At 40.5% G+C, this 22,391-nt stretch overlaps 1 protein-coding gene across 6 annotated transcripts in view; it reads right to left on the minus strand.

The window, feature by feature from the left end:
- Positions 1–1,242: 1,242 nt before the first annotated feature.
- Positions 1,243–22,391, minus strand: part of ABCA1 (ATP binding cassette subfamily A member 1) — a 132,002-nt gene continuing 110,853 nt past the window's right edge. For all 6 annotated transcript variants that reach the window (XM_023629810.2, XM_001493790.7, XM_070250906.1 and 3 more), the window contains exons 33-50: positions 22,139–22,171; positions 20,963–21,068; positions 20,028–20,102; positions 19,344–19,513; positions 17,870–18,047; positions 15,826–15,941; positions 15,583–15,727; positions 14,063–14,186; positions 12,850–12,979; positions 12,465–12,585; positions 11,602–11,664; positions 10,861–10,967; positions 8,672–8,813; positions 8,151–8,285; positions 7,093–7,196; positions 6,424–6,516; positions 5,526–5,769; positions 1,243–4,906 (exon numbers count right to left, since the gene is read on the minus strand). In XM_023629810.2, coding sequence (XP_023485578.1) covers positions 4,766–4,906; positions 5,526–5,769; positions 6,424–6,516; positions 7,093–7,196; positions 8,151–8,285; positions 8,672–8,813; positions 10,861–10,967; positions 11,602–11,664; positions 12,465–12,585; positions 12,850–12,979; positions 14,063–14,186; positions 15,583–15,727; positions 15,826–15,941; positions 17,870–18,047; positions 19,344–19,513; positions 20,028–20,102; positions 20,963–21,068; positions 22,139–22,171 — 2,227 coding nt within the window. In that variant the 3' untranslated portion in view covers positions 1,243–4,765. The remainder of the gene's footprint in view (positions 4,907–5,525; positions 5,770–6,423; positions 6,517–7,092; positions 7,197–8,150; positions 8,286–8,671; positions 8,814–10,860; positions 10,968–11,601; positions 11,665–12,464; positions 12,586–12,849; positions 12,980–14,062; positions 14,187–15,582; positions 15,728–15,825; positions 15,942–17,869; positions 18,048–19,343; positions 19,514–20,027; positions 20,103–20,962; positions 21,069–22,138; positions 22,172–22,391) is intronic.

Below are 22,391 nucleotides of genomic sequence, written 5' to 3' on the forward strand. Positions count from 1 at the left end.
CAGTTTTTACTCGTGTGTCAAATGATACTGCTTACCTCGTAGGGCAGGTGTTAATTGAAGATTAAATGAAGTGCCTAACAACATAGTAAAACACTTGAAAAAAGTGGCTAGTTTTCTCTTAGATTTATTCTCTTGTATCTTATGTATGCATTAGCATTCCAAAGGTTCCAGAGTTTTTTTGAACCTGTAAATGGTTACATAGGCTTTTCTCTAGATAAAATGTTTTGGTCAAGACTCATGGGTAACATATTGTCATCTAAATTAACTGCCTTTTCATTTTTCAGTAGTTTTTTATCTCCCCCTCGACTGTCATTTTTCACAGTTTTCTTTCATTTCCTTGAAGTCGCTGCAGTGTGGACTTCAAGGGGGCAGGACAGAGTTGTGACGCTGATACTGAGTGGTCAGCCAGGCTCACATGCAAGCCAAGATCCTCCTGCACCCAAATTCAGATCCAACCTCAGCAAAGGACTGCTCACTACGCATTGTCACGCCACTCAGAATGGGTCACAAATAGGACCACGAGTCCACTGTGCTGCTTACTGGGGGCTGTTTGACAGGGTTCTGCAAGTCCCAAGATAAGCAGATACCGTTTCTGAGACTTTGATTGCTAATTAGCTATGAAAAATAACATCCACATGTCGCATCCTAGCACTACTGTAATCTTGGGTGTAGACAGCACAGCACTTTTCACAGGAGAAAGTGAAGCCACCTCCCACATTAGTCTCAGCCTCTTTCTCCTGCTAGCTTTTCTACTTTCCTGGCATGCTCACCCTTGCCACAGTGCCCAACACCTTGCCAGAACACTTGCCACAATGTGTCCTTGTAGTTTTGGTTGAATAAACAAAAGAGAAACCAAGGGTGCCATTGTAGCTTCCTCAATACCAAATGAGGAATGAGGTTTTGATTAAACGGGGTTAGCTATGGAGTATCTTCAGAGGTCTCCACAGCTTCATAATCATTAAGCAGAATAAGTTTATCTAAAAACCTCTTAAACTTACTTTATATCAGTTTCTGTCTTAACTGAATCATGAAAATGCAAAAACACCCTTTCTTTTACTTCCAAGCAGCCCCCTCAGTTCTCTTTTGTAATTAACAGGACATTTAGCCGTTTCTAAAATTTCTACTTTTGAGCCAAATAGCTTCCTCTCCACAAGCAGACATTTCTTATTCTTGTAATGGCTTTATAATGCTTTAACAGTAGGTGGTGCTACAAATGCACGAAAATAAATGTGTACAGACCCATAGAACTGTCACAGCTTTATTTCGTGACCTATTACAACATGGAAATATGCCTTTAATACTTCATATAAAGTTATTGACAATACAAATTTTTTTCTTTTTTTCCTTTTCATGAAAATGATTTAACTTAGAAATCTATTGTGAAACTTTTGTCTAGTTTTGCAATTCTCAGATATTCCAGTGCAAAAATAGATCCCATTACAGACAGCATAAAGTGCTTGGAATGAAGGGCCATGATAAAGAAAAAGCACAAAAACATAGCTTCATCCTAGGGTACAAGAAGGGAAAATAGAATACTTAACCCTTATGGAAATATAAACAGTCTATAAAAAAGGATGCAACAATTTTGAATTAGCAACATTATTATAGTACTATATTATTACTAGTAAATAGTAACAAGGGTACAAATTAATATCTCAGTATCAAAGTGGTTCAATATGATATGACACATGGCTCTTTGGAGAAAACTTTACCTGATATATACAACCACAAGAAGAAAACAGACAAATCCCTTTAGTCAATGATCACTATACAGCGAATGAATGATGTGCAACATTTAATGGTCACAATGCTTATGCTTTCAGTACAGACAGTGAAATACAGTAGTTTGAGGTTTGGTGGTTTGTTTTTGTAACAATGAACTGTGCTGGGCATTTATGTATAGAGAGCTTTGTTAATGTTTTCTTTTGTATTTTTCATATTCACAGTTGTTAATAAGGTTTCCAGAGTGTCCAAAAGAAGCAAAGGCAGGAATCTCTGAACACTTTTTTTGAGAATTTTTGAAACTCACATAGTTACATTTCTACAGGGATTATGTAGAAATTTTACTTGATTGAGTATAGAGCTGGTAAAAATTTCTACTATAATTAGGAAAATTTAAAAGATTACTATTTGGATAGTCTAAAAGGTAACAATATTAATGAAGTAGATGTGTAACTGTAGATTGCTTCTAGCTTCAGAAGAGTTTCTGGGGCTGATGCAGTGGTGCAGTGGTTAAATTTGCATGCTCCATTTTGGCGGCCCAGGGTTCACAGGTTCGGATCCCAGGACCTACACACCACTCGTGAAAGTCATACTGTGACCTACACACCGCTTGGGAAAGTCACACTGTGGCAGAGTCCCACATACAAAAGAGAGGAGGACTGGCACAGACATTAGCTCAGGGCTAACCTTCCTCAAGCAAAAAGAGGAAGCTTAGCAACAGATGTTAGCTCAGGGCCAATTCTCCTCACCAAAAAGAAAAGAAAAAGGTTAAATCTGTATTGAAGAGTTGTATTTTTTTTTAAATAGTTCACAGTGCCTTTTGATTTTTTAAAATATGGCCTTTAAAGCAAGGAGCTGCTCAAAGAGTTAATACAATAGAGAATTAAAACATGATTCTAGGGAAATGGGAAGACAGAAGTTTGATTTTGAAAAAAATATTAAACAAGGAGAAACTAAATTATCCTATGAATTTTATATCATTAAAGATAGCATAACATATAATGATCTCATGCCAATAGTTATTGGAAATATGCCTTCATTATTTGTTTATCATTTTGGAAAACAATATTGGCATTAATTTCTAAAAGTCATTTTCTTTTTCCAAGCAACAAGTTACATGATAATGTTCTGGAAATTTTAAAAGAATATAGATTAATTTGAAATAGATTTGAAATCTTACACCTTTAGAGTTAATATTTAAATTTTAGAAAAAGAAGAAATTAGTAATGATATGGAAAAATTGCTTGAACTTTACCCAAACACTAGTTCTCTTGTATTTTTGTTGTCTAAGACAGATAACATTAAGCATCAGTGAAATAATATTTTTTTTTTACAGTTTACTGACTTAAAAAGAATAAGACTGGATTAGACAAGTCTGAAATATACTTAATGTGGGGCATTTGCTGTTTTTATTGAAGAGATGAACAATCTGAGACTGTCAGAATGGGATGTTAAGATGTTCAAAGCCAATTATTTGAAGGCACTAAATACCACAAGCACAAGTTATGTTCAGCAAGTTTTGAAGCTAGCTGTGTTCTCTGTAAAGTATTCATTGTTTAGTCTCATGACCCTTATGACATTTGAACTTCCTTGGCTTTTGCATTGTTGCTCTTTTCAAAAAGTGGGCTGCCCAGTATTCTTTCAGCAGTCTCCCACAACCACAACAAAACAACCAGTTAGCTGAATAACATAGCACAGGAAATCTACTGAGACTTAATTTCTCCCCACTCCATCCATCCATACTTACTCATTCAGCTATAACATACACTAAAAAACAGCTGATTAATGAACTGAAATTAAAAGTATTTTACATGATCTTAAAGAAATTCAAATATAATGTTGTCATGAGATCTTGACCATCACACTGTTTGCTGGTCAGTAGGCACTAGTCAGATGATCCACCTGCAAACTTAGATGAGAAAATAAAGCTAGTGATGCAATACTCCTCTACACCACAGGGTTTCACAAAGAGGCCATTCTAAGTTTCTGAAGTCACTGACAGAACTTAAAATTCCAAATAACATTAAAAGTACAAAGATTTTTGTTAAAATACAACTCTCTCTCTTCATATTCTAGATTAATTTAAAAAGCCAGAAATAATACATGTGTGTCAAACAACAAGATCTTGAGATGCGGTGTACCGTAGTAGACAATCAGAACAAAGGACACAGGCCTCGCTTGGTTTGAACGTGCCATCTCTCTCATCCCATGCCCTGGGCTCTGCAGCTTGCAGCCCCACCAATGCGGCTGCTGATTCTTTGCTTCTTACCAGGAGGTCAGTATATTTAAAGAGTCCCAGAAAGACGAACCTGGAGACCCATGGCTCCAAGCAAGGGACGACATAACAATGGAAGCAAACCTCGTTTGTCTAGAGCCACCCAGTTTGCATGTTACCACCACCAGAGCAGCTCACCAAAGTGGGAATCAAAGCAGGACCTTCTCCACATATGGCACCATTTTGTCACCTGATATTTAAGGATGTTGATAGACTCTGAGCAGAGCAGCTTTCACGAAAGTGTGCATGACACACCATGGTGCTTCAGGCTTTCTAAGCAACTTGGCACTAGTAATTCTGGTGCACTCATTGCCAGCAATGGATGTGTCACCGGGAAACCAGTCTCTTGGCATGGCATGGCTTGATGAATGAGGATGTGCATGCCTTATGATTTTGAAAAATAATCACTGGCCATGATTACTTGATGAATTATTGTTGCAACCTCAGTGAGAATACAAAGGAACAAAAAAGTATTTCAAACCCATACGTCCACTGGGTTCCATACTAGAGTTTCACATAGGTAATAAACTAAATTCAAGTCTTTTTCACTCGAGAGCCATACAAAACATAGGCTACAAAGGCACTGCCCCTGTAATGGAATTTTGTTTTCATTGCATTGAATTGCATTGCATTGAATAGTATCAGTACAGTATCCAGTTTACTTCTTCCCACAAAAACATCCAGCTCTTTCCTCTGGAACACTTCACATGGTGCAAAGGAAGGGCTGGCTCCTCCTTTCTGTCAGCCACTTTGCATGAACAGTATTCTTCATACATAACTTTCTTTCACTTTCTCATCCTGCAGAAAAGATGTCAGAAGTGCAACATCCACGACTGTCTGGTTTTTGTGTAATGACAGGTCTTTTAAGTGGTCGTCATCACTTTGGTCCTTGGCAAAGTTTACAAATACCTGTCAAAAGAAAGAGGGACCTTTATAAATACCTCTCAACTTGCTCGCTCTTTCTAGCTGCATTTTTCTACATGTGGAAATAGATCAAGTAAGAGAATAGAAGATTGCAAACATAGATGAACTAGGAAACTGTGTGTGACAGGAAGAGGGTAATACTTGAAAGAGCATGAACCATTTAAAAACTGACCTTCTACATTGCCCCTCATATCAACTGCTCAAGCATCTATTTACTTTGACTCATACAGGCTTGATTAAAGGGGAGAGAGTAGAAAACTAGCATTTACCGAATACCTAAGTGCCAGGACTTGTTTGGTACTTGATGTTATCTGATTTAAATGGAAAAGAACACCTGGAAAAATGCCTGGCCCATGGTAGGTACTCAGCAAATGGTAGTTAGTATGAATATTACAATCTATTCTCACAATAACTCTATAAAGTAGATAGCATCATCTCTTTTCAGATTCAGAGAGGTTTAGTAAAAAGCACAGCTAGTAGAATACCACCAGCAATTCAAGCTCAGATGGGGTAAACTGCTCTAGGGCCCATTATGGGGGTAGAGGAGAGAGGGCAGGAATCATTGCTCTGAAAAGTAAATCTGCTTCTCACACTCAAAGCTTACTTGGTCAAGTGTTGTCTGAGAAACAGAGTAGTCTTCTATGTGGAGTCGCTTTTTGCTCTGGGAAAGGATGCTGAATATCCTGGCCAGAGAAGATAGTGAAGATGGAAGCTGGTACTGGAGCATGTTCCGGTGCTTCTCTTTGAGGACGCTTCCTGGAAAGGCGAGTCCAAAGAACTCCTGGACAGGCTTCAGATCAGGGTTGGACCCTGCTATCCGTACAACTATAGTATAACCATCCCCAAACCTGAAAGCAGAAAAAAAGAATCCAAATGGAAGATCCTCAGGAAACATCTCAAAAGAATATTTAACCCTGAGAACCCAATTGGTGTCATGGAAAAGGAAAGTCTCTGACAGAGCCAGAAACAAGTATCTGACAAAAGGAACTAGTTTTCATTTACTGAATACCTGTTGTGTGTGAGGTACGAGACCAAGCGCCCAGACATGTGATTTCACTTAATCCTCACCTGGACCTATGAAGTCTGACTGACGTTACAGAGAAACTGAGCCCAGGGAGTTCGTCACCTGCCCTGGCACAGAGCTCATCTGTGGAAGGGCCAGCATGTGGACTCCTTTGTTTTCCACTCCAAAGCCTGCACTATAACCACACCAATGTGTGTAAATTTTTCCATTTCATCTATGTAACAAAGCTACAAAGTAGATATTCCCAGGACACTGACTCTCAGGGAGGTTAAGTTACATGTCCAAAGGGCACACAACCAGGAGAAAGTAAAGATAGAATTTGAACACAGCTATTTGACTTCAGAGCCCTCATTCTTTCTACTATACCATTTTTCTCAGTTTATTTCCCTTTATTTTAGAGCCACCATTTATACACTCACAAAAAAATAAATACAAGCTTTCTCAGTAGGCGCTATCCCAAAGCAATTATTTTTGTTACCTATTTTTCAGATGTTGGACGCTGCCAAGACACCTGAACCTCCCATTGACCATAATTGCCATCCTAGTGCAAAGTGCTTCACACTCTTCCATACTGTGGGGAAACAGAACGAGGTTTTAGTTTGAGAGAGATGTTCCGACAACCATCAGAACATCACCATGACATCTGGCATTTCAAAGAAACGGATTCCCAGTTTCCTAGGGCATCATTGCATCCTGTTACAAATACATGAAGATGTAGGGATAACACTGCAGTGCTGTTTACAATTGTGAAAAACATCGGCAATGATCCAAGTGTCTACAGAAAGAGAAACAGTGCTGCTACCACAGAGAGCTATAAGAAATGATGACACATCTAAATCTACTGACTTGGAATAATAGTCACAATACACTGTGAAGTGAAAAAGAGCAGTGTACATACTAAGCTTGCATTTTTGCTTGTAAAAACATACACACACTTGTGTGTGTAGATTTGTATAGGAAAACTCTGCAAAGATATATCATCCAATGGTAGTAATGGTTGTCTCCTAGTGATGCAATTTCAGGTGATTATAATTGTTTTTCTCCTTGCCTTTCTTTATTTTCTGATTTTTACACAATGGTCATATATACTACTTGGAAAACGTAAAAATAGACAACACAGAAGTGAAGACAAGTCTTCTCTACCAACCTATGAGATGTAAGCACTACTGATCTCCCTTCCTTGACAATACTTAGGGCACAATTCCACAGGAATCGCCGCGCTTTGGGATCCATGCCTGTGGTCGGTTCATCCTGTAATCAGAATAAAATAAGTTCTATTATTTGCTGAAAAAACACCAAATATTTGTTTTTAAATGCAGAAACATCTTTGAAATAGCCTAAATTTTAACTTACCATTCTAGTTATTTCTTGATGGGCCAAAGAACCAGACCTTACATACAAAAATAAGTTTCATATTTGTTTGTAACTTTTATAAATGTGTCATTGAAGTAGAAAACTCAAATAATATTTTATGAAATTAAATTTCTCCAAATAAACAGAAAGGGAAGGGGAAAAGCCATTTACTTTCATTCATCTTTTCACGACTGACAAGTATATACTAAAAATTATTTTTGTCTCAAATCTCTACTGAAGTCAGTATAAGGTTTGGGTAAAATTCCTATTCTTCTTATTTTATTTTACCTCACTCCAGCTCATCTTAGAGAAACAAATTCCAGATCCAAATGGTCTGGATAACTTAAAGCCTCAACCCAAGGCTTCTTCCTGTAATAACTTCAATGTTCTTCTCCACAGAAGACAAAGGGTCAAGCAAGGGCCAGTGTTCAGTCTAACCTTCTGGTTTCCATCTATCTGTATGTAAGGAACTATGACTCAGGCACAACCTTAGGGATCTTGAAGCTGTGTCCACACACTCCATCCTCAGGGGACAAACACATAGATGGTCAGAAAGAATGTTCCAGAGAAAGGTCAGATCACATATCCAGCCTCAGCCACACTTGTCAGGGTTCTCTATGCCAGAAAAACAAAGTCCCTGGAGTACCTCTCTTTTGGAGCATCTGAGGGTGTGGCAGAGCCTCCCCAGTATGTGTCAAGGAGAGAAACAAGAAAGCTTCCCTCTGGTTCTCTGAGGCTGCTCTGCTGGTCCTGGCTGGGGGAAGAGGGCTTGCCATTGCCAGCCAGTCGTGCAACATCCCTGGACATACAGACTGTACAAGAGTAATGTTTTCCATTCACAGTTACACTCACCAGAAACACCACAGGAGGCCCACCAATCAGAGCCATGGCTGTTGAGAGCTTGCGCTTGTTGCCTCCACTATAGTTACCGGCATATTTTTCTCCATACTTCACAAGGCCTAGTTTCCGAATTGCCCACTCACCAACCTAGAGTGATTAAAAAACACCTTGACTTTTGTGTGGTTTGGTAATTGCTGTGCTTTCTTACACTTATATGAAAACTCTCTCACTGGTCCAGATTCTGTAATCATAACCTGGCCCGTGCCAAGGAGCCAAAAGCAGAGGGAAAGGATTCGTGTGTGTGGGAGCACCACTCTCTCTCCCCCTCCAGCATGTGCCCATCCACCCATCCCCATCCCACCACCATCACGGATTCCCACCCTGAAAGCAGATGCAGAGAGCCAGCATTTCATAGTGCTGCATCCATGAGGAAAAATAGCCTGAAGCCAATGGTCACGTGTGAAAGTTAAAGTCATAAGGTATACTGATAGGATGCCAAGGGAGGCAGGCTGGCTTTCTGGTGCCCACAGTACCTTGCCAACTTCTTTCTCTGGGACTCCTCTCAAGAGAGCAAAGAACTCCACATGTTCTCTTCCAGTCAGTAGCTCTGTGATGGCATCAAATTGAGGACAATAGCCCATGTTCTGATGAACTTCGTGGATGTTTGATAAGATACTGAAAGAAAAACAAAACTGGTCAGGGTTTAAGCATTTAGAGATACTCTGATGAGACAGTCTTGCTGAATGTTCCTATAAAGCACACTTGTGCATGACAGAAATACCAGTGAGCCCACTTGCTGCAGCTTGAAGGAACAGCCTTTCTGCCCCCAGGATGCCAGCCCCTCCTGGCAGTCAAAGCTCCTGCCTCTATCCTGCCCAGTCCTTGCCCTGGCTCCCCCAACACCTCAATCTGCAGATTCAGTCCCATTTCAAAATCCCCAAGTCCATTCCAACCACAGCACCATCTCTACAACAACCTCGGTCACACACTCCTGGGGCCTTAACACTAACTCTCCATCCCAGACTTGACTCTGTGGCCCAATCATATGTACCAAGCTCCTTGTTGCTCCAAAGTCTCCATGACCATTCAGACCCAGAGAAGGCCCAGCAACCTAGGTGTGACCCCCCCCTCTGCTTTCTGCTGCCCATACAATGACTCAGCCACAGGATGTTCCAGATCCCTTGGTCCGGCTAAATAGCCAAGCTAGCTACTCTCCTGTTTCCTTGATCATAGACCCTCTGAGAATCTAGTGACAAGAAAAAGCTATACGTTTAGACAGAATTTTACATATATTGGTGGGGGCAGCTTTTAGGTGCTATGAAGCCAATCTCAGGTTAAGAATCCTTGATGTGGGAAATGCTCAGTGTCATATCCAGTCTGATGGCTACACTTTAGCCACCTCTGGACAGCCCTGAGTTTGGCCTTTCAGCAGTACTCACACCTCTCTGCATTGCTAGTTAGTACTCCCAGGTCCAGCCTTTTCCAAAATTATGATTGAGATGCCCAAAGACACCATGCCTGGCCCTCACAGCTACAATGCCCGAGCCACCACTTACAATAAGTCACTGTGACAAACCTGAGTTCAGGCCAGTTATTGCTACCATTACTATATGCCCCAGGATCCTCGTACTAGGAACAAGCCTGGGGAAGCAGGTGTGTAGCCCTAGGCCTGCCATTCCAGAACTTCTGTTCTCTTAAATACACTCGTTACACTGCCACTGATAAAACTGGTATGAGACAGAGGAGATCCATGAGTACATCTTTTCAATTTTATTGGCTAGCAGCCTTGTCAACTGGTTTCAAATTGTGAGTCGTCACCCTCTAGTGGGTTGTGAAATAAATTTAGTGGGTCACGACCAGCATTTTTTAATGACATGGTATAGAGTAGAATAAGAAATATCACAGTGCACTACAAGTAGTAAGAGTAGTATTGTTTTATGAAACTTTTATTTAACTTATATGTGTGCATGTTCATGTGTTTTTATATATTTATGGGTTGAGAGGTAAATGTATTTGCGATTATGGGTCACAGTCAGAAAGGTCTGAAAGCCACCGCCTTATACCATTTCTCCATATAAAAAGCCCAGAGAAGCCGTACATACTTATAGAGTGCTCACGGGTAACGTTGGCTAACAGATCTCTAAAGTGGAGCTGTACCCAAAGATCAGACTGCTTAGTGACCTGTGCCTTCTCAGATAATGGCTTGATGGTGGGCTCATCAACTGGTACACCCTTCAGAGAGGGCAATTTCACAAGTACATACCCTTTTACCTTGTAGAAACTTTCCCTGAGGAAATAATCAAAGATGAATCCAAGGACATATTTACATAGTGAAAAATAGAAACTAATAAATGTCCAACAGAAGGAACTGACTAAATAAATGAGAGGTACGTGTATATAGGGGAATTTTATGCAGCAATGTGAAATTCTACATCTCAGAATATATAACTCATTGGGAAATATAATATGCTCATTAACAATAAAAACTAATTTAAAAATCTAGATACAGTATGATCTCAATTTTATAATACATTTATATGTGTATATAAAATAGATGTGGGGAAGTGGGATTATGGATGATTTTATTTTTCTTCTTTACACTTTATTTCAACATTTTTATAAACTATATAGTACTGTTATAATCAGAAAAATAACAATATATTTATTCAAATAAAGTAAGAAAAAGTCTTTGTGGCAAAATACAGACAACTTCTTTTCTCACCTATTTTTGTTAAGGAAAGCATCTCCCCTGGTAACAGTGGTATCTCCAGTTAACATCTTGAAAGTTGATGATTTCCCAGCCCCATTAACTCCCAGAAGTCCAAAGCACTGAAAAAGATTGGGTAAGTTGTGTAAGCAAACTACTACAAATCTGAATATAAATGATCCTTATCAAAGCGTCATCTCAGCTTAGTTTTTATATAACATGATCCTAAAACATGGTTCTTAAATATCACAGAAGAGTCAAATATTTTTTTGGTTTTAAGAACTCATGTAGATATTTAAACACATATTTGATGATGAGATCATTTTAAGGGTAAGCATATTTGTAAATATTATCTGAGTCATCAGGTTGAGGCCAAAGTTAACGTGTAAAGCAGTCATGGAAGCCAACTCGTCACATTCACCCTCTAATCTTGCTACAGGGCATAAAAGAACACAAACATGAATGAGAAAGGAGAAAATCTATTTTTTAAAATCTATTTGAATTTCATCGTCATCTTGAACAGATCACAAAATCATGTTCTGGATGTGTATGCTTTTCTTAAATTGCCTGAGATTATCCAAAATCGTTCTCTTCTGAGAAATGGGGTCCCCATCCTCTCAATGACTAATTGCTCCACATAGGCATAAATAGAGAAGCCTTTAAAAACCATTTTTACCCTCACAGACATTATTGTTGGATTGGTAGAGACAGTCTGAATTACTAGGGACAAACACAGTGTAGACACACTGCCTTTACCTCGCCAGGAGGAATGCCAACACAAATCCTGTCAACAGCAGGCTTCCTCTTCCTTCTGTACACCTGCAGCAAATGAAAGGCAAAAAGTCATAAGCTGCGGTGACTCACAGCCATCCCAAGCAACGGTGAAAGAGGGAATTATAACCCAAACACAACACAAAATAAGACCCATGGATAAGACGAAGTCGCATATTTGATGTGCTAAGAGCCTTGGTCTATCTCTGTGGCAAGTGGCTTCTGAATGACTCTGAGGCTCAAAATAAAAGTGAGCTTCTTTTTGTTTTTAATCTAATATCAACATTTAAAAAAAATTGTCATTAATATCTACATAATTTTTCAATTAATGTACAAAGATATTGTAGATAGTTTAAAAATTAAATTCTACAGGGTAAAAACTTATAATCAAAACTTTGCAAATATGGTATATATTACCAAAAGGTGAATTACTAGGATTCTGGCATCTAATTCAGATCCTCCTCCTGAGCAATGGTGATATACAATCTCAGCTTTTTGAACTACAAAACTCAAAGCCAACCACTTATTCTCCCTACCTCATACTAATAGATATACAGTAGATATACAATATTAGTATATTTGAATAACAAACACATAAATGTAAATGTGAAAAACAAATATACTTGAGATTGAGAATTCACATTACAAAAGTATTCTCAGTAGGATTTCTTTAATTAAGAAGTCCCCACAGTGCATTTTAAATAAAATAAAATTGACAGAAACTTGGTTTAGATGCACATTTTAGGAAGCATGCTCTTTTTATTAAGCAAGTCAGCAAAATGCTCATTTCCAACATATAAAGCTGAAAAAAACTGAAGACAAGTTATAGCCTGTTCTCATTGCCTCACCTTAGTCAACTCCTTGATTTCCAAGATATCATTCTGTCCTCCACCATCAAGAATTCTCTGTCTTTCTCGCCTGACATCTTCATCCTCATCATTCAAAGGAGGAAGCTTTGCATTTACAGGTCTTAGGAGAAAAAATTTAAGAAAAATCAACCTTTCAAGCTGTTTTTCAAGACAAAGATCCACTTTCTAAAGCAGTCCTATAAAATCTACTCTCCAGTTTCCCTGATCGGCAGTGTTGGGGGCTAGGGGATGCCTACATTAGGACAATCAGTTTAATCGCCTGCTTTGAGTTCAATTCAATCCAACCACTGCTGAGGAGCGTGTCCCTGTGCTCCTCTTCTGTGACCCTCAACCAGGCACTCCATGAATTCTGAGGGAAACTCACCTGGGCCTGATGAAGAATCTGTACTGGATCAGAACAGTGATGAGGAAGAACACTACCCCTTCCACAGCCATGGCGAAGAGGTTTCGTCCCACCAAGTCCCAAGACAGTGGCGAGACAAAGCGATTCTCCCCTGGCAGACACAATGCAGAGACCCAGTCAGAATGGAGACACCTAAGACCCCAAATTCAGGCTCAAATGCACCTGTGTTCCTAGAAACACCAATGGTTATCACCCATGACAAGGAGGAAAAAATAACGGAGTAACCACTTTCCAAATCTGATTTAGGGTAGAGTTTTGGAGAAATATACTGGGACCCAGTGTCAATCAGAACTTCAGAGCCAACGTATATTAGCTCTGTAACTTCATCTAAAATATATAATGTTTCCTTTTTAATGAGACATGCCAAAAACCCTTTTTAAAAAAGCAAACAATCCAGGGTAGTTCTTAGGTTATTTAGCAAATTATAAGTTTCGCTTAAGAAAGATTAGAAAAAGTACTTTTAAAAAGATGCCCCTTTCAGTAGCATATCATGTAACCTAGTGACTCAATTAAATCACCTGGTTTTATGTAAATATTCCCTAAATTCCTTATACATCTCCTTTGTACCTCCAAGTTGGAAAAACTTGGAAAAGTTCAAAAAAGTCCCTCTTCTATGTCTATTAAATAACATGGCCCATCTAACTACATGAGCCAGTGGATAAAGAATCATAACGTGGCCACAGGAGAAATATTTTTAAAGACTTTGAAGGTAGAAAGAGCTGTAATAAATTACCTTTTTATAGACTATGTAAAAGGTAATATATGGCCATATCTGCAGGCCCGTGATTTTCCTAAGAGTCAGAGCCAAAGTGTGCATCTTTCTTCTGATTCTCTGGCCTGTATCTAATTCTCAAAGCTGTGGTTTGACTTTCCCAGTGACTCTGACAAACCCAACCAGTGGCATTAGGCACTGGGTCCACACTAAATACTAAAGCCAGTATTTTCCCTAGCTCCAAAACTGCCCTCTCACTTTTCTCAGTGCTATCAGAGGCACAGACAAACGGTTGTGTCACAAGGCCCAAGCCAAAACCAGCCACGTTGTGATGAGCCTTATCAGTGGTGAGAAGTCCTGTGCCCTGGTACCAGCCTCTTTCCAAAACAAAGACCAGAGCACCAAGGTCCCTGCAAACTGCTATGTCTGTCGAAGCATCCTCCAGTCACTGCTGTCACTCACCAAACCTTTCCAAGGCATCAGCCATGGCCTGGTTTTTCACCATGTCAATGAGCCCACGTCCCAGGCAAAAATGTGGGAAGATCAAGAACACGGACTTCAGGATATCATTGATGTTATTCAGCTTCTGAAACAATAAGACAGAGAGAGTGAGAGACTGAATGTCATTTGTAGTTTAGGCTAAAATTTTATCAAAGTCTGAAATATGGGATAGAAAAAAAATTGGATTCCCTGGGGTCAAAGTGAACCTTTGCATTCAGATAGCAGCAGCCATAGCTGATGATATATAATGTCATAAAATTTTGGTCTTTAGAATATCTGGAATAATGCTATCAATATGGAGAAATATGAGCAAAGTTTAGAAACATGGTTATGTTTAATCAGAAGCAAATCCATAACAAAATATTTGCTTAGCATTTTAAAAGAAAATTGCTCATTTCTGGATCAATATTTCAGTTTCAGGATTTTGTGGGAATTTTAAAAATTCTTCTCAAATACATCAAGCCAGCAGTGGCCAAATATCTGATAACTGAGTAAGTTGCTATGTGCTGGACGCACTGTGCTAGGGCACAGGAGAGGCAAAGGTTAATAAGAAACAGTCTCTACTGAGGAAGTTACTACATAATTGGCTATGTGTTGTACTGGAGGCATGAACTGCAGGCTCTGGGAGCATAGGGAAGAGAGAGCACCTCCCATAAGGCAGGTAAGAAAAGCTTCACATTTGAGCTCAGTCTTGAAGGGTAAGTGAGACATCTCGAGACTCTGATAGAGGAAGGGCATTTAAAGCCAGGCCTACAGGAGTGTGGCGAGTTTAAGGGACAACTCAGCTGAAGGAGCAACTTACAGTGCCTTGGGAAAGGGTGTGGTGGGAACTGGCCAGAAAGGGTTGTACACCTCTGAAAGGCCGTGTGTGCTAAGTTAAGGCCTCTGGACAAAGGTAATGACAGGAGGAATGGACAGGGAACCTTGTTGAAGAGATCTTGTTAAAGAGTCATTCAGTGTGACATGAATGGCAAGAGAAATAGTAGGTTCTGAGGAGAAAGGTGATTAGGACATGTCGAGTCTGGGGTGTCTGTCAATTCAATGGAGCCATCCACTAAGCAAGTAAGACTGAGACTAGAGTTCACGGGAACAATCAGGGCTAAAGGCATAGAGCTGAGAGATGACAGCACGTGACACTGAGAGGCGGCCGTAAAGCCTTGGGAATGAAGAGCATCCCCAGAGACAGTATCTAAAGTGGAAAGCAGAGATGGCAGAGGACAGAATACTGAAAAAAGCAACATTTAAACAGAAAGGAGTACAAAAGAACATGTCAAAGGAAACTGAAAGGTTTGATCAGAGAAATATAAGGAAAAGGAGAAGAGAGATGCTGTGCAAACAGAGAGAAGAGAGAATCTGAAAAAGGACAGAGTGGTTGGTGGTGTTAACACCACAGACTAGTAGAATAAAACCATAATTAAACACTGTCCTCTGGCACCCAGAGAGCTCATCCCAGCAGGAGGCGCTCTCTCTGCAGAACTCACATTGTTGGTGAAGAGCTCCAGCACAAAAGTGGCCACACTGCCATTGATCCCGATGAAGAGGTTCACGCTAGTGAGGACCACGTAGGCTGTGCTGGGGATCTTGAACACGAAGGAGGCGGGGTACATGAGAGGTGTGATGGACCACCTGGTGAGGCACAAAGACAAATGTCCACTGGGTGTCCCCTGCCTTCCCTCTGCCATTGGGCACCATATGCCTTAGCCACTGATATCCATGTAGCTTACCCATACAGCAAAAGCAGAAGGGCTAGCACAGGCAGGTTGGTGGAGGACACATAGGACTTCTGCTGGAAGCAGATGAAGATGATAATGACCAGCGTGGCAGGGACCACATAGTTGCACTGAAAGTGAAACAAGGGAATAAAGTTCACCCCTACGTCAAAGACACAACCCAGCACAAGCCTTCACCACCATCGGACAAGAAAGGGCAGAAAAACATATTGGAGAATAACTTCCAATTAATGAAGCCACATAAACTATTAATCAAAACACTGGACAATACATTTTGACAAGCATTTTACCCTTGGCCGATTTTATAAACTACATGCCCTTTCTGTCTTTCCAACAGCTAAGGCAAGGTGTCACGCTCAGTAAACTTACTGAACGATGGATTCCCAGTCACAGTAATTTCAATTTCACAGGCAGCAAATAAGCTTCCATTATTCTTCCTGAAGATGATCATGTCTGTTTCATCATTACTGCTATAATTATAGTCTGCCCAAGTTCAATCTCACATGTAATCTATTTATGAGGAAAGCACTTACAACATGAATGTCAGATTGTTTCATCACACTGAAAATCATTTTAAAGTCTATCCTGACAGTGTATCAAGCATTAAAATGCAGAAATTAAGACTTGACCACAGGATAATTATGAGAATTCACAGCTGGCAGAGCAAAGCACAGGCAGTGAGGTGACTGGATTTGTAGGCTGTTAGAAGAATTTGCAGCTTCAGTCTGCATGGCTCTGCCTCAGACATGCTTATAGCAAACCTCAGAGGCTCTAAAGCAGGGAGGGACATATAATACACAGGAAGATACATGATGGTCCTGAGTTCAAGGACTTGATCTTTCATCTCTGAATCTCCCCAAGCCTGGTACAGTCAGACACATAGTGAGCACTCAGTGTGTGTTTACTGAATGAAGTAATTATTGGATCAAGATAAAAACAAAAACAAATGGATATTAAACAACATGCAGTTTAACAGGGATAAATATAAAGTTTGGGTTCAAAAAAGTCCATTGCATTAGTATATAATAAAAGAGACCCCATCAACAATCATTCCTGTGAAATGGAAATTTCAGTTCACTACCAAGTTGCCAACAAGAGAGTGCTACTTCCAAAACACAATACCCTTGGGCTGAGTAATAGAAGTATGGGATTAAGGTTAACTCTCTCTAGACTCGTAACCATTCAGATCACAGCCTGAACACAAGGTTAATTCTGGGCTTTGCTTTTCAAAAGGGACATTAGCAATATGGAGCGTGGCCATAGAGAGGTGATCAGATCAGAAGAGTGACAGGTCTGAGAGGCTTCCTATAATCAGCACAGACATCATCACCATCATCATCACTCACATTTGTACAGTGCTTTAGAGATTACAGAGTGTGTTATGTATCATCTTATCTAGGAAAGATTTAGGTTAAAGGAAAGTTGTCTTCAAATATCTGAGGGGCTGTCCAGTGGGAGAAGAATTAAATTTGCTCCACGTGGCTTACAATTAATGGAATTCACAGGGAGATATATTTCAACACTACTTTACAAAAATTAGAACTTAAGAACTCTTTGAAGTCCTCCAAATTGGTCCAAAGAGAAACAATATATGATAGCTGGCATAAAAACATGTTTGCAATGGATGGATAAGCATTTGGCAAAATGTAGAGAGTTTTCAAATGACAGATGGATTTCCTAGTAAGACAAAAGAATACTCTGACTCTGGAGATTAAAAATCTATCGGACAAGTTAGAGGCACTGGAGTTTTGACTCAGAGTCTTCCACTCAATGTTTCTTTGAAAGTTTTCACTTAGGAAATTAGGTGTTGGTGGTACTAATTGCAGTCAGTGTGGAGAGATTTCTTCTCTGGTGTGAGATCAGCTCTACACTTAACACCGTGTTTGGTGACATGAATGTGTACAACCATCTCTGCCTTTTCATTTTTCATTTGTCTTTAGACTAGCTAGAACACTTCCTGGTGATAACCAGGAGCTCTCTCATCCAATCCCCAGCCCTGACAGAGATTTATGAAGCAGCAGCAGACCGGTGTTCTTACCATGTCCCAGACAAAATTGGAGAGCCAGTAGATGACGGGCTTCACTCCGCTGATGAGCTGCAGGTGCTTCGCTTTGCTGACCCGCTCTTGGATCAGGAACACAACAAAGCTGGCCGGGACGAAGGACATTGCAAAGATGACACAGATGGACACGAGGACATCCACTGATGTGGTCATCCTGAAAAAGAAAGGCAGTGAGGATATGAGTGGCCACTGATGCAGTTGAGGACTCAATCAGGAGGACGGGCACACACACACACACACACACACACACGAAGCACAGCCCGGGGAAAAAAATAGGCTCACCAAATAGATTTTATTCAGGGTTAAAGATAATTATTTTCAAGTCAGAAAAAAAAAAAAAAACCTGACAATTTAAATGCAAAACTGATTCCACTGAGGTCAAAAAGAGTCCACCGCCATAAAGAAACTATTACAGGAAGTCTAAGAGTGGCCTAATGGCATCACTTTGTTCCGCTCTTCTTGACCTTCCAAGAGCAGTAAGTTGTAAATTTTCATACATAAAAAACTAGTGTAGCTTGAAAACTAAATAAAGCAGAAATATTAGTGTGAAACTCTTCAAACAATTTCTGGCTGTAAATAAGTTTGAAAACAACAGCGTGTGGCATATCAATCTAACACACACAAAAATTCTATCAGATTCTTATTATAAGAAAAATGGTCTTATAAGTCCATTAAACAGGTTTAATATAAACTATTTATATATATAAATTTTATATGAGCTTGGTATAAAGATCCCAGTGACATATATTGATATTCTGTATGAGTTAAGCAGAAATAACAACTGTGCCATGCTCCATATCAGAAAAAGGATCTAACGTGTGTTGAATATCAACCATGTGCCAAGTGCTGGACTTAGCAATTTACATGAATTGCCTCATTTAACAGCATATATCCGGAAAGTTTAGAAATCAGATTCAAACCCAGATCTCTATGATTCCAAAGGCTATCCACTCTAAATGAGGTCATATTGGCTTTAACTTCACTCTCTCTCTCTCTCTCTCTCTCACACACACACACACACACACGCGCGCGCATACTCTCTCTCTCTTCAGGAATTAAAAGCACAAGCTGATAAAGGCATGTTTCACCAAGTTTAAAAACAGTGGTTTCAAAACAAATGAAACAGATTTTTTATTAAACATCGTGTGAATGGTGAGTTAAAATATTTTAGGACTTTATTAACAATGTTAACTTACTTTATATGAATTCACTAAATGTGATGGTTTTTACATATCAGAGTCATTTATCTTCTGCAGTTTAACTCCTGTCAGCCACTTCATAACCTGATCATTTTTTGTCTCGAGCCTGGACCAACCCAGACATCCCACAATGTAACTCTTTCCCCAACGGTTACTCTACAACCAGCTTCATACTTCCTTCCCTGCTCCATGATTCCACCAAACACCCTCTCCTCTCCCCACCTGATCCATCCAGATCCAGCTACACTTACAGAGCCACCTCCGAGAGCTGCTGCTTGGTCAGGTTCAGGGGGTGATTGAAAGCGGTAATCCCATACCGGCTGGGGTTCTCTCCCTTCTGCAGGTTGGCCCGGAGAATGGCATTGTTGATGACATTCAAGAAAGAGCTGATGGCATGCCAGCCCTTGTTATTGAACCACACCTGAAATAAAACATGCCAGGTACAAGGTGATGCTCCCAAACCCAGCTTCCAGAGGTAAGTGCACACAAAAACACACACACGTAAACTTCAGAAATTCCAGTCACACACCAGGACAAAACATTATGGTCAGAGAACACGGCAAAGTAACAACAGCAGCCAGGGTACTGAGCACAGACCATGTGGCCAGGCACTGTGCTGACTACCTCGTATCTTTAACTCATTTAATCCTTACTGAAGCTTTGAGAGAGCCATGATCACTGTCTCTATTTTATAGATTAGGAAACTGAGTCTTAGATGGGTTAAGTAACTTGGTCAAGGCCACATGGTCCACCTGGTGGGTCTGGCAGCAAAGCAAATTCTTTTAATCATTATAATGTACAGCCTCGCCAGTAAAATTACTAGTCTGTTCTTCTCTGTCATAAATACCCCTATGAAAGTTATCACAAGCTGAAAGTACTTCAGGGAACATAAGGATTATTGTTCATCAAGAAGCTACTGGAACAGGGGGCTTTACCTTGACATTATTTTTCGTGTCTAGTCCTGTCATGAACCTTCCCAAGCTGCTGAGAAATCGATCTGCAGAACTGTCCTGTGAACAACAGAAACTGGCCTTAGGTGGGATGGTTCACAAGGCAAGGACAACAGGAGGTCTGGAGTCTGGACAACAGGATAACCTTGTAGAGGGCAATACCACCACTGCCTCGTTCACTAAGGCGAAATTTGAAGCCACTGAATAACCGGCTCACTGAGAAACAAGGAACAAGAAATCTAAAGCACTGATGTTGCCATGAGCCACAAGTCTTGGAGGAATCATGGGAAAACCCTGTGACTCAAAGTCCTAAGACACAGAGGTCTGGCTATAACTGGGTGATGAGGATTCTTCACAGTGTTCCCCTGGCATCATGCTAAGACCCAAAACTACGCTCAACGTGTGGATGTGTCAGACTCGTGGGGTCTGTGCCTCAAGAGCAGAGACACAGAGCCTAGGACTATCACTGCTGTCCATGATCCTAGAGTCCACATCATCTGACCTCAATTATCACTGCAAAATGGGAAACTTGAGATACAGAGAAATGAAGTGAGGGCTTCTCAGGTCCTAAAGCCAGCTGCCAGCTTAAGGAAAATGATCCATTTCCCATTTAACCAGTAATTGTTTTAGAAAAGTATGCTTATGCCCAGTTTATTTACCTACTGGCTAAATTTATAAACTTAAGTTATTCTGAGAGATTTTAAACCTCTGAATTTGTTTTCGATCTACACTTTCAGATATTAAATATACACTGAGTAGTTCAGTCTTGACTGGCACAAGATTACTAAGTGCCAGTGATGGCTTTGTATTCAAAATTCTTAACAATAAGCTGCTGGGTGATCTGATTTACCGGCCAACTACTCTCATGTACCAGTGACTCTCAGCCCATTTTCTGACAGGTCTTGGGATGGATACTGTACCTTGGCCAGCTTCAAGTGTTTCTTTATTTGCTTTATGGCGTCATTAACTTCTTGACTTGGAGGAAGTGATTGAGAATTACTGGCGCCCAGGGAAAACCCGCCATACCTAAAACAACAGCTTAATATTAAAACACAGACACTGTGGTGCACAATATCCTTCAGCAGCAGACAGCACTTAAGTGTGTACATGCTTCATATAGATGAATTGCTTATTCAAAGTAGGACCAAAGTTAGACTCAGAGAAAGTTACACCTTGGCCTCCTCTAAGGGATTCTGGCAATCTCTTAACTCTATGATTCCTGCTTGGGGGCTCATAGAAACTAAACGGGAAAGGGGAGGGGCCTGCGCCTGATTATAGACAGACCAAGATATCTGAGACGTTGAGGAAAGAATGGTCGTTCATCTCACAGCTGTTCCTCCAACCTTGTGGGCTCAGCCCTGAACTTGGGACTCTAGGCAAGCAGATGTGGAGTCAGGACGAGCAGTGAGGGACACTGACCAGAGAGGCTAAGGAGGGCTTACAAAACAGGCTAGGCTCTTTCCTGGCATGAGTGCCACCATAGGGGGCCCAGTTTGCTCTACTCAGAGTTCTGTGGGTCCTGGCCCTTGGAGAAAAGGCCAAGAGGAAAAGTGGGAAGCAGTGACAGGGCTAAGTTCTGAGGCAGCCATGTAAGGTATCTCATTTTCCAAGAGGTATGAATGGACTTCAAGTATTCTTCCTCTCTTCTTCCCCAGTCCCATCTGTTCCTTCAAAACCCAGAAGGATAAATGGATTTAAATACAGTGAAAACAGATGGTTTTGATGCCTCTTATTTCATCTAAGACCTTCTTAGTCTGATTCCAAAGGCCTGAAAAATTGTCCTCAAGTCCCTAAGACCCCTGGGGATCTGATTTAGGGGCAAAGTGTAACTAGCACAGGCATTCCCCACACAACACTGTGCTTCCTATTAAATCCCCAGAGACCCACAAGCAACTTCTGAATCTCCTCAAGGAAATCAGCATGCCAAGCTTCCAAAGGCCTCTGAAGTGGCAGGTGGGAACCAAGCAGAAATACCACGGGCAAAACAACCCCCAGACCAACAACCTCCCGGGATCCGTGACACCTGCATCAAAAGCATCCTCTTGAACTGCAGGAGTCAAAGAAACTAAAGAAAGTGCAGGAAGAGGTCCACTTACCTAAACTCATTCACCCAGATCTTGTTCTTTAAGCTGAAGAAGCCAAAGACAAAGAAACCAAAAATCAGTTCAAAGAAACAGTGATCCCATTCCTGATGACACAAAAGGATGAGCTATCTACCTGAGGATACAACAAAGGGGCAGAAATGATCCAGTGATCAGGGTGGTGACGTAGGGTTGTGCCCATAGAAAGGAGCCCTAATCAGCATGTCCTGTCTTCTCTCCATCTTACAACCTTATTATTTATATGAAA

This window comes from Equus caballus, chromosome 25 (assembly GCF_041296265.1).
Source record: "Equus caballus isolate H_3958 breed thoroughbred chromosome 25, TB-T2T, whole genome shotgun sequence".
NCBI classification, from domain to species: domain Eukaryota; kingdom Metazoa; phylum Chordata; class Mammalia; order Perissodactyla; family Equidae; genus Equus; species Equus caballus.